Raw genomic sequence first — 13,254 nt, 5'->3', positions numbered from 1 at the left:
ATAGTGAATTTCCTTCCATATTCATTGTCTACAGTGCCCTGTTCTTATTCATTGTTATTCCCTAAACATTCCTGTACTCCTCTGATTTGACCACCCTTTACCTATGCCTTGTATTTATTTGTGCTTGTTATCTCCATGTGAAGAAAATCCCCTTTGTTTTCACCATGGCTTCTAGCACATTTCAAAGTCACTATTTACTTACTAAGAAACTCATTACTGTTGAATCCGTTCAACTCCTGGCCACCATGTTTGTGTCAGAGTAGAAATGTGCTCCATAGGGTTTTCAGTGATGATGTTTTTGAAGTTAGGCATCAGGCCTTTCTTCTGAGAAGCTCCTGGACAGATACAGCTGCCGAACTTTGGGTTGGCAGCCAAGCACCACCTGGGGACCCTTTTATATTTATATAGTACTTATAAAAGTCCCTGGATAATCTGCAAAAGGATGTTAAAAATCTTGAAGCAGTTGGAGCTGTATAAGACATTTGAAGGAAAATACATCATCATCATCTTACATAGTTTTAAAGTGATATTTTAAAAAAAATAGGTGAAATTATTTAAATTTTTGTTCATTTGCTTATAGCTTTTAGGCAGCAGTAGGGAGCATCTGAAAAATGCATAAGAATTGTTAATATTCTGTAATATGACATGTAACGTATATACTCGAATATAACTGCACATTTTAATGCAGTTTTTATGTAAAATTAGGTGCCTCAGCGGATATTCAGGTCCGCTTATATGCGAGTATATGTGGTAATAAGAAACTTTCTGTACATTTAAGATAATAAAATTAGTGGTAGGACACTCGAAACCCTGGTGGTGGAGTAGCTTTTACATAGTGAACTATAGTTCATAACCACCAGCTGCATCTTGGGAGAAAAATAGGTTAGAGTTACAATATCAGACCCTAGCCTTCCTTTTAGGGTCACTATTAGTCAGAATTGACTTGATGGCACTGAATTTAACTATTTGACTATTAAATATAACTATTTAATAGCTCTTCTATCAGTATTTATTTCAGTCAGGTCTCTTCAACAAATATTGGTTATATACCTTACCAAAAAGGTACTATTTGTTAATGAGATTTTTGTGGGGAGGCAAGCTCTTGGTAGAAATCAGACAAATCTGGATTTGAGTCCAAACTTCATCATTTGCTTGTTGTGTATCTTCAACCAAATTACTCCCAGTTTCTTTTTCTTGGAGGGGGTGGTGGGGCAGTTACTGTGATTATTAGAGAAAATGCACGTAAAGTGCTTAAGAAAATGTTTTTTGCAGTTAGGAGATACTCAACTAATGATAGCTATCTCTAAGCTACCATTGTGAGTTTAGGAATAAAACCCTTGCCTTTAATTTATAAAATCTAGTAGGAAAAATATGTTTATGTAGCTTCTTTGAAAAAGAAGATTATGGAAGCGCAGAGGACATATGGATTAATTTTTTAAAGACAAGTAAAACTTTCCATAAACGGCATTTCGCTTAGGCTTGGAAGGATGATTCTTCCCACCACCTCCGGGAAAGGAAAGTCGGCATAAACCTGTGTTCCTGTACTCTGAATATGACAAAGGACTGAGTTACATCTTGTTAAGATCTGCTTGAGTTCTCTGTGTATTTTATATAGTAGTATTGCCACTGATTAATAGTATAACAGTAAGATTATTACAGTAATAACTGGTCCCCTTGGTTATGAGTTCTAAGCCTTGGTTTTCCATTCCCTCTGCAAGATTAAGCACATGTGGTCAGGTCCTTTTTAGTCTAAATTCCTATCTAATACTGGTAGGATATTCAAATTTTCTGTAGAATATAAATTCGTTTGAATATCTCATTCCTTTCAATATATAATTCATCACTACTTAGCTCATTCAGTTACTTTTGCTGTTTGAAAATTCCTCCACATCTTTGCACTAGTTCTTTGCTCTGCCAGGATCAAGGCAGTAAGAACCTTCTCATCCAAATTAAACTCTTAATTCAACTCATTTCCCACTCCCACTCCCTGCAGCCTTCACACGCATCCATCAAACTTTGTATATGTCATTATTGATCCTTAGAGTACTGATTTATTCATATGAACTTATTCATTTAGTAAGTAGTGAACATTGATTGTATGCCAGGTCCATGTACCTCTTCCCCCAGAATAGTCTAGTCACTGCATCATCAGCCTCTAGTTTGGTGCTGTGTTGTCACACCATCAGTATTATGGGTTATTAAAGTTACTAAAAGATCGTATGTTTCCTTTTGTATGTAGGAGTTCCAGGTCTACTTTTCTATTCCTATAATACACAAAACTACAAATAGGAAATTTGTGTGGTAAATGTAGAGAAACCAAAAGCAGTATTAATCTTTCTTCTAGATAGGGAACTAAAAATTAAAGCGATTCAAAGAACTATAATTTTTAAATTACCAACATTTTATAAGGAACAAGTTGTAGACATAAATGACTGCCATTAAAAACTTCCTCAATGTACTTTTATTCTCACCCTGTATAATAATAAGCTAACAATGGTCCATGTGTTTTAAGAAAGAAGGAAAAGGGCCTTTAAAGGTTATTTATAAATCTTAATTTTAAGTAAAAGCTTATTTTAGTTCATTTTCTTTAAGAATTCAAATAAAATCTTTGTATTCATTACTCTGGGGAAACACAGAGGTGTTCATGAAACTTAGCATATGATTCCAGAGTACTCTAACCCTTGATTTAAAATATATACACATAAACATGTGTATATGTTTACGTGTATGTATTTGAGGGTACGTATAATGTCCTATATTTGTAAATTCTTTAATAGTAGTTATCCCTCTAATTGAAGAAATGACATAAATCAGGATTTTATCAGAGTGCTATCACTAGGTAGACTATTTCTTTTCCCGTACATCAGTGCTGTCTGTGTTGGTGATCCATTAACTTGTAACTGAAAACAACCATTAACCTGGTGTGTTGCCTGCTTTGGGTGTATCAGTACAAACTAACTTTTTAAAAACAATTTCTGGTCACACTGACCGATATTGATTCAGTAGTTCTATGTTGGGGCCCCAAACCAAACATTTCTAAATAAGTTCCAGGTGATACTGATGCTGTTAGTCTTTGATTATGTCCTAGTGGTATGCTATGTTATTCAAATCTGCTGTCCTAGTACAGAAAAGCTTGACAGCTTGAACCCAACCACCCAAGGGTGCTGTGAGGCGTCCTGGTGGCATAGTGGGTTATGCCTTGGGGTGTTCACAGCAAGATCAGCAGTGCAAACCCATCAGCTGTTCCTCAGGAGAAAGATGAGGTTTTCTGTTCCCATAAAGATTTAAGAAATCCACAGAGGCATTTCTGCTCTGTCCTGTAGAGTTTGAATCGACTCAGTGGCAGTACTTAAACGTTTGGCTTTTTTATTTGGGTGGTGCTGTGGAGGAAAGGCCTGGCAATCTGCTCTGGTAAAGATTACAGCCAAGAAAATCTTATTAGCAGTTCTGCTCTAGCATATGGGGTTTATTACCAGGAATTGGAAGTGATGTGATTGCAATAAGCTTGGTTATTTGTTGTCATCATTGGCTGCTAAATTTGATTAGTGGTTTTCTGTTCATTTCTTCTGGAAGCACTGTTTAACTCAGGAGGTGTGCTTTAATTTTAAAAACTTCTAGTAATTGGAGAGAACTCAGTAAATGTGTGATTTTGCAGATGGTGAACAGCTCAAGTAGTATTACTTTCAAGATAATTTAGATTGTATTCCCTCTCCCATGCACAAGCATTTTAAGATTAGAATATAAGTAAGAATAATTACTTTTAATCACTACTATAGCAGAAAAAGTTATTTGTAAAAAATTTTTCAACTCAATAGTTAGAAGCATTTTAATTTGATTCTCTTAGATTTTAAACCATTTTTTAGAGACATAATTATACAACAAAGTATGATCATCTTGTAAGATATTTCTAGGGAGATAAGTGCCATTAGGAAATAAACAAGTAAAATAAATGGTAGAATCTTAAATGGATTGCATGTGTAATTTTATTAATTTGGTCTAAATATGTTATTAAAAACTAAAAAAAGTATGCACAGAATTGAAATATGGATATAAAATTAATATGAATTATTCTGTAGCATTAATCAAATCTCTTTTGTCTTTCCAGCTTTCATAGTAACCGTCCAAGTAAAAGGTTTTGCATTTTTAAGAAGCATTCAGAAAATCTCAGGTAATGCCATTTATGCTTTTTCACTCAATTTACTGATAAATTATTAACACTTAAAAAATATTCACCTAGTAACTTTATTGTAATAGAATTTATATAATATAATTGCCCATTTAAAATATACAGTTAAATAACTTTTACTGTATTCAGTTGTATACCCCTCCCTAAATTTTAGAACATTTTCATAGCTTCAGAAAGAAACTCAACATCCAACAGCAATTACTCCCCATTTCTCTCCAAGCTCCATCTTTAAGCAACCCACGTATGTATAGATATATCTGTTAAGGACATTTCTTAGAATGGAAATTATATAATGTCTTTTATGACTCCTTTCACCTAACATGTTTTCAAGATTATCCATGTGGTAGCATGCTATCAGTACTTCATTTTTACTGTTCAGTAATACTCTGTTTTATAGGTAGACTATGTCTTCTGTATTCATTCATCAGTTGATGGGCATTTAGATTGCTTTCACTGTGGGTATGAAGAATAATGCTACTGTGAACATTGTGTACACGTTTGTGTGAATATATGTTTTTGTTTCTCTTGGATAAATACCTACAATGAGAATTAGGGGGCTATGTGGTAACTTTCTGCTTAATTTTTTGAGGAACTATTACTCGGCTTTCTTAGTAGCTGCACTATTTAAATTTCTACCAGAGTATTTCTCCACATCTTTTCCAGCACTTGCTATTATTTCTTTTTTTCGTTAGTCATTTTAGAGGATCTAAAGTGCTATTTCATTATGATTTGTTAAAACTTTTTCTTAACTTGATGTTGAGCTCCCTAGTTTGGAAATGTAAATGATTGCGACTGGACATAACAGTTCTTTTCATTATATCCTTAGACCAAAGGTGTGACTAGCCTATCTTCTTGTCTTAAACTCTGTTTCGGTGGTCTCAGCCATCAAGATGAAACCTTCATGCCTTTGCATTCTAAAACGAGAACAAATATAAGACTCTCCATAAATATTTGAATATTGAAAAGATATGTAACATACCTAGTAAAGTGAGTAACACTTTTTCAGTTTCAAAGGAATTTTTAAAGCACTGGACTTCTTGAAATCGGTATATAGCCTTCATAATTCTTAGGCTTTTCTATTTTTATTTTCTCCTATTTGAAATAAAGTGGTGCAGAACTTGTTTATTATGAAGAAAGAACTGTTGCTGAATATTTCTAAAAGCATTGATAATTAACTTTGGCTATAGCACACATTTAACTCAAAAATCCATTTTCATATTGATTTCTTCTTTGTTCATTTTGCTCATACTGACATTTCTAAAAATATCAATGTCTTTGTTTCACTAGACTAAGACATTGGGATATGTTTAGTCCATACTTGTTTTGATATATTTTGGTTAGGGGAAAAAGTAGAAAAAAGAGTAAGGTTATTTCTGAGGACTTTTGTATTATGATTCCTACTCCTTAGTTTACTCTTCTCCAGTTAGCTCCGTGGCCAGCTCATCTCAGCAGGTCTCCGCTGTGATGATTGAGACTGTCCTTGACCACTCCATTTAAAATGACATCCTAATTACAGCCTCTCTCCAGTGCTTCACCCCAGTCTCCCTATCTCCCTTTCATGCTTTTGCTGAAAATATAAGAAATGAAATTGTTTATCACATTTTGAAGATGAAGCTTGTGATTTTTCTTTTACTGTTGTCAAGCTCACCTGTAATTTTGGCTCTTAAATTAACAGGCAGATACTTTTCCCTCTACTACAGTAGGTCTCATATTAAATATGAAATTGAGCAATTTATATGAATGCAACTTAAAGTATTTATAATTTTACAGAACAATAAATTTTATAGTTGTATTTTTTGAAAGGAAATATTTAGATAAGCTCTTTCTACTAATAGAAGCAGCTCAGGGCATTATAGTTGGAAAACATGGCATAAACAAAGGTGCAGAGCGGGAAAAACAGGAAGTGTACAGAGGAATGGTTAGCAAAGTTGGAGTGGAAACGTAACTTTACATAACATAGCAACAAGATTGACATTTTGGGAATTGTTTTAAGTGTTGAGCCAAATTTTGAAAGCCTTGAAAATAAACCTATGGAGTTTGGACTTAATTTGGAGTGCGTTAGAGCAGCGGTTCTCAACCAGTGGGCCACAACCCCTTTGGGGATCAAATGACCCTTTCACAGGGGTCACTCGATTCATAACAGTAGCAAATTACAGTTATGAAGTAGCAACAAAAATAATTTTATGGTTGGTGGGAGGTCACCACAACATGAGGAACTGTATTAAAGGGTGGTGGCGTTGGGAAGGTTGAGAGAGCATCATTGCTATTTTGTGAGAATCAAGTGATACTAAATTGAGGGGTATACAGCATGAATGGTATATCCATGAATCACAGAGATTAGTTGGAACTAGTGTGGTAATTATGATTTTAAGAACTTGAGCTAAAATGTTGTCAATTCCTACTCACCGTGACCCTATGTGCATAATGAAACACTGTCTGGTCCTGTACCATCCTCAAAATTGTTGCTCCTTTAGAATCCATTAAGGACACTGGAATCTGTTGGCTCTGGAAACAAAGTACTAAATTTCAAAGTTTGTGATTACTCTCACCAACTCTGTGCTATTGGTAGATTACTATACCAAGGGGTTCTCTCTGAAAAGGAGATCATTATAGCACCTATTTCTTTGGGTTATTATAAGATTTAGTTCAGATGATAGGTCTAGAGGGTTAGTGTGGCACAGAATTAGCATTCAATGTTTTGTTAATATTATTAAATACTTGATATATTTTTAGAGAAGGGAGTCAGAGGTAAGTATAATGTGAGCTTTATTGTCAAGGTAAATGGCATAGTAAGAAAGATAAGTTAGGAAATAATGATTTGGGAAGGACATACATGAATCTGGTTTTATGAAGATCATTCTTACTGGACCGATACTAGATGTAAATATCCTGTAGGTAGTTTAGTGTTTCAAGAAAGAAGTCAGTCTAAGATATTTTACTTATTTGTATTCCTATACACGTGAAATATATATAAAGTATGTGTTAAACTTCAAAAGTATATGATGTTCTTTTTTTAGCAAACTGACAGTAACAATAATCACATTAAAAGATATATTTTTAAAACATTTATATTTGTTTTCTAATTTTATCCTTACCTAAATACGATAGTAGATTATAACATCTATCAAGGCACAAATTACCTTTTACGTTCATTATTAGTATAATGTCCAGTAGATATCCATAGTACCTAGTGGAACATTTTCTGTAAAGATAACCTGAGTAGATACACACTGAATGAGTGAGTGCTAGATCCTTGCTTCTCAAATGAGCAGAGGCTCATATAGATTGTGACTTGCCCTAGTTACACAGGTTGTGGAGGCAAAACTATGCTATAGGTCTCTTGACTTTTGGCAATCAGTGTGAGAGGTAAGTTGATGAGACACAAATACTTCTTGGAAACACATGACTGCATAATTTGGAAGTGGCTATGCTATTTTTTAGGAAATTCAGTTTTATCTGTTTTATATAACAAGTGGGATGTGAAAGTCATAAAACAAAATATAAATCACAAGTTGTGGCATGGAAAAATAATCATTGAATTTGTGTATGGATTGCCCTAAATGACAAAAACGTTTTATATTTGCTTTTTCCGTAGGGGCATTACTATAGTGTGCCTTAATTGTGATTTCCTAACTGATGTTTCTGGCTTAGATAATATGGCTACCCACTTATGTCAACATGAAACGCACATGTGCCAAGTTGTAATGGAGAATGGTATGTATACATGATTGTATAACATTAGATTTCTCTTATTGAAGTATGTTTGCTCATCCCTAATATGCGCTTTTTCTAAATCATTATTCTCACCATTATTTCATATATGGTTTTAAATGTAATAATTTTCTTCTGATTTCAGTTTCTCTTTGCATCCCAACTTTTGAACATCTTTCTGAGTAAGTTGTATTTTCCTTTGATGAATTTTAGCACTGTTACATTCTTTAATGTATCACTAATATAAAGGAAAGATATTAAGTTTTTTGTTTTTATAGTTTTTAAAGCTGCTTGTTGAAATAAGTATCTGCTCTATGGAGCTCATTACCTGGTGCAAGACAAGTTGGAATTTCCTAAATTCAAAGTTCTGGTGTGTTTTCTTACACAAAGGCAGTTAAGCAGTCAAGTTCATGATCCAGGCATTTTTCAGTTCTTTCCAGCTTTCAAACAGGACTTAGTCTTTATTCCACCATGTGTCATATTGACAAATCTTAATGTATTTTTTCCCTCTCTCCAAAAGATATATTTTGTTGCTACAGTCTTTTTATTTTACTGAAAATGATTTTTCCCCACTAATTGCCTTCAGAATTATGCAACCCAAAAGATATGGCTTTTTGTCTTTTTGTCTGATTTGTCTGCTTTATTAATTTCTTGTAACTCCTAATTTTTTTGGTCAGATGATTATCTTTTTCCTCATTCACTGTCTGTCACTGTGTTTTCTTTCTTCTTTTTTTTTTTTTAAGGTGCAGAAGCAGTCCAGAGATTTCAAAAAATGGTCAGGTTACACTTGGACACACTGATGTTTGTTTTCTCTTTCCAAACATTGTGAATAATTTGACTGTGATACTTGTCAGAAAAGGTTGTGGTCTCAAGAAATATCTTGGGGAGATTCCCTTTCTGTGTGGCTGGCCTTCCTTAAGGCTAATGCTTAATTGGCTTAAGATAGCCTCAAAGCCCACTAACTTGAATACAGCTTCCCATTAGAGGCTTTGCTCTTGATCTTAAGCGTGTAGATCCATTTTAGTTAAGAAAATACCATCAGATCACAGTTTTAACATCCAACTTGAAGTTTAACCATTTTGGCTTCTGCCCTTTCATGTTTCTCTAGCATGGGTGCCATCCACGAAATAAAAACATTTTGGTTGTTAAGAAACTCTGTTTCTTTTTATGACCTTAGAACAACCAAAAAACCAAGCTCACTGCCATCAAGTTGATTCCAGTTCATAGTGACCCCACGCAACAGGGTAGAAAATGCCTCTATGGGTTTCTGAGACTGAAACCTTTTTTTAAAAATACGTTTATTGGGGGCTCTTAAATCTCTTATCACAATCCATATATTCATCCAGTTTGTCAAGCACATTTGCACATATGCCACCATCATTTTCAAAGCATTCTCTTCCCATTTGAGCCTCAGCTCCCCATTTCTTTCCCCTCCATCCCCACCTGCCCTCCCTCCTGAACCCTTGATAAGTTATAGATTATCATTTTCATATCTTACATTGTCCTCTGTCACCCCTCACCCACGTTTCCATTCATCCCCCTGGGAAGGGGTTATATGTTGATCCTTGTAATCTCCCCCCACCCTCCCCTAATCCTCCTGGTATCTCTACTCTCATTGTTGGCATTAGGGGTTTATCTATCCTGGATTCCCTGTGTTTTGGGCTCTTATCTGTAGCAGTGTGCATGCTCTGGTCTAATCCGATTTGTAAGGTAGAACTGAGGTCATGATAGTGGGAGGAAGGAAGCACCAAAGAAGTAGAGGAAAGTTGTGTGTTTCATCGGTGCTTTCCTGCACCATGACTGACTCATCTCTTTCCTGTGACCCCTTTGTGAGGGGATGTCCAATTGTCTACAGATGGGCATTAGATCTCCACTCCATGCCCACCCACCACCCCCCATTCACCTTGGGTATGATTTTGTTCTGGGTGTTAGATGCCTGATACCTGATCCCATCAACATCTCCTGATCACACAGGCTGGTGTGCTTCTTCCATGTGGACTTTGTTGCTTCTGAGCTAGATGGCTGCTTGTTTATCTTCAAGCCTTTAAGACCCCAGATGCTATATCTTTTGATAGCTGGGCACCATCAGTTTTCTTCACCACATTTGCTTATGTACCCCCTTTGTCTTCAGCAATCATGTCAGGGAAGGTAAGCAACACAGAATGCTGGATTGTTAGAACAGAAAGTTCTTGTGTTGAGGGAGTACTTCAATTGAGGCCCAATGTCCATCTGCAACCTTAATTCTTAACATATAGATATGAGTACATACTTCTATTCCCCTCTCGTTATATATATATTTACGTATGCACATGCCTGTATTTAGTCCTCTATAAATGTTCTTTGCCTTTTGGTTTTTTCCTCCATTTCCTTTTACTTTCCTCTTGTTCCACCATCATGTTTGGCCTTCATTCAGGTTTAGTAATTCCTCACTGCTACATTGCCCTTGATTAAACCCCAGTAGGCATCCTACACCCTTCTTTCCATTGATTTTAGTTCACTTATTGTTACCTTGACCCTGGGTTGGTTTCACCCTGCTCCCTTCCTTTCTCCCACTTCCCCTTCTCTCGTATCCCCCCAGAACCTTTGGTCTCATTTTTTTCTTCTCTGAATTACATATCCCAGCTGTTTTATCTAAATAAGCATGCAGATGCATTAATAAGAGCAAAAACCAGGCAAAGCCAAATAAAACAATAAAGGAAGCCAAGACCCACAAAACAATAGAACAACAACAACAAAAAGAAAGCCACTTACAAAAAATGGAAAAGCCTACGAATAGTTCAAGGTCTGTTGGCCTTTATGAGTGTTTTCCAGTAGAGTCTGATGGGGTGCCACACTCTTTCTCCAAAGTCTATTTTTGGTATTTGCTTCCCTTGCTACATGATGGGGTCAAGTTGTGCACAATTCCTGCACTGTGTCTTCAGTGTTGTCCCCTGCAGCGCTAAGGTTTAGTGAGGGACATTGTGTCTCATGGTGGGGCTGGTCCTATGGTCCTCTTTGTGCGTTGTCTGCTCTGAGCAGCAATATTGTCCTCAGGGCTTGGTGGGCCAGGATGTCCTCCCCTCCCTTCTCCATCCGTTTTCATTTCTCCAGTGTGCTCTAATCAGACGCACCCCTCTCTAAAAATTTTTGGTGTTTTTTTATGAGAAAACAAATTTAGATTATTTTAATTTATTTTTTATGTTTTAAATTTTTTACATTGCTTTCTTTTAATAATTTGTTTTAAGTTCTTTAAGAATTACTTCCCAGTGAAGGGTTTTATATCAAGCCTCTGAATTTTCTCATATAGACAGAAGGATTGTTTCAGTTGTTACATCGAAGCCTGATTACTTGGTCCAAAGACTGGGAACTATTGCCTACCCAGTGCATCTTAAAATTTTTTCTCCAGCCCAATTAAAAGTTTATTTACACTATGATGAAGCTCTGGCATCATAGAGGTTAAGTGCTCACTACGAATTGAAGGCTTGGTTGTTTGAACCTACCAGCTGCTCCATAAAGCTAAGAGCCTCAGAAATCCTATGAGACACTTCTACTCTGGTCTACAGGGTCACTGCCAGCCACAGTTGACTCAATGGCAGTGTGGTTTGTCTTTTTATTAATACTAATCAAATACTATTTACTTGCATCTAAAAGACTAGCAGAATTTCATTTGTGATCTTAATAGCCCTAGTGGTAGACAGTCTAAATCTGAACTTGTGACTCAATCATAGTATTTAAAAATCTGAACTTCTTCAATTATGAATACTTTGATCAGATTGAAAGCCAGTGTAGCTGATGATTATATGATGTGCTACTTGCAGTTAATGAGTTAAATCTGTTCGTTTTAACTTTCTAAACTAATTTCTACTGTATATGAGTGATTTTTCAAAAGATACAAGAGTGACTATGTCTCCTACTGGTCTTGGTGATACGTTCATCATCTTTCCTAATTTAGCTAGATCAGGAAGTTTTATATCCACTCTTTCAAACCCAAAATCTGTCCCAAAACAACAACTTCTTTATTGTAAATTCCCTTCATTTATAGATATTAGATCATAGTTCAGAAATATGACAAACCACATTGTGTTCTTTATATGTTTGTGTTCTTCATATGATTCAGTTTTTTAATAGTATGAATCCATGTGACTTCATAAAGTAGAAGCTCCCACATTCTGTAACCCGTATCTTCGTTTTTAAACAGCCTTAAATAAAATAATATTTTGTATTAAACTATTTGGCTTTTTTTTTTTTTTGGTGCTAATCAGTGTGAGTATCCTGATCGCTCTGTATCATCAAGTTGTCCTAAGTAGTTTATTTACCTGATTCAGAAATAGTCATTTCAAGAATGTGCATTTGGTTTATCATTGAAAGAATATATATTTGGCTCAGTTCAAATCCATCACCATTATTAGAAAATTAACTACTAAAGTACAGAGACTTGGACTCCTGTCCTGTTGTAGTTACCGTGTGGTAAAACACCTCATCTCGTTGGATCTCATTGAATTGTCAGTAATGTTATAGCAAATACTTTGTGCCTAGTATTGTTTTAGGTTAAAAATGAACCGAAATATCTATACTGGAGGAGCTTGCATTTTAGTGATGAAAGAGCACATTTATATACATATAAATGTTACATGATTAGTACAGTGAAGAAAAATAAAGTCCAGAAAGGAGATAAAGAAATGCGTGGTGGAGTGGGAGGCTGTCAGTTTAAGTTTGTTGTCCTGACAAGGCCTTATTGAGAAGTGACATTTCAGTAAAGGCTTGAAAGAGGTGAGAAAGCAAGTTGCTTCGACATACGAGGGGGTAGCCCCCCCAAAATCGGATGTGATGTTAGGGGTATAGTGTCTGCCATGTCAGACTATTAATCACGCTTTCTATTTAGAGGTTTTGAAAGGATTGTATAACTGTGTGACAAAAAAAGGCCTTATTTGTGGCAGTTGGGGGACTGGTTTTGCCACCACGACAATGCACCTGCTCACACAGACATTTCAGTGCACCAGTTTTTGGGGAAAAACAGCATGCCTTTCTTGCCACATGCACCTTACTCACGTGACCTCACACTGTGTGACTTCTTTTTGTTTCTACAAGTGCAGAGGGACATGAAAGGACAGTGATTTGATGCTATAGAAGAGGTGAGGAAAAAATTAGGGAGGTGGTGTCAGCCATCCAAACATGAGTTTGAAAAATGTTTCCAAGAATGGAATCACAGATTTGACAAATGTATTGTGTAATGGAGAGTACTTTGAAGGTGATAAGATTTTTTTGTAAAAAAAATTTAAATACATAACTTTTGGGGGGGAAATCTGGTTTGGGGGGTACCCCTTTTTTAAGAAATCGTTTTATTAGGGGCTCATACAACTCTTAGCACAATCCATACA

At 35.7% G+C, this 13,254-nt stretch overlaps 1 protein-coding gene across 4 annotated transcripts in view; it reads left to right on the top strand.

Annotated features, from left to right (window-relative positions):
• The window catches only part of ZNF280D (zinc finger protein 280D), a 116,025-nt gene that overhangs the window by 71,466 nt on the left and 31,305 nt on the right, over positions 1-13,254 (top strand). For all 4 annotated transcript variants that reach the window (XM_045286494.1, XM_045286495.1, XM_045286491.1 and 1 more), the window contains 3 exons: positions 4,106-4,168; positions 7,782-7,900; positions 8,043-8,079. In XM_045286494.1, the coding sequence (XP_045142429.1) occupies positions 4,106-4,168; positions 7,782-7,900; positions 8,043-8,079 (219 nt within the window). The remainder of the gene's footprint in view (positions 1-4,105; positions 4,169-7,781; positions 7,901-8,042; positions 8,080-13,254) is intronic.

Source organism: Echinops telfairi, unplaced genomic scaffold (assembly GCF_000313985.2).
Source record: "Echinops telfairi isolate 266 unplaced genomic scaffold, ASM31398v2 ScPeMD7_8;HRSCAF=38, whole genome shotgun sequence".
Classification (NCBI taxonomy): domain Eukaryota; kingdom Metazoa; phylum Chordata; class Mammalia; order Afrosoricida; family Tenrecidae; genus Echinops; species Echinops telfairi.
This window is presented reverse-complemented; position numbering and strand designations above follow the sequence as displayed.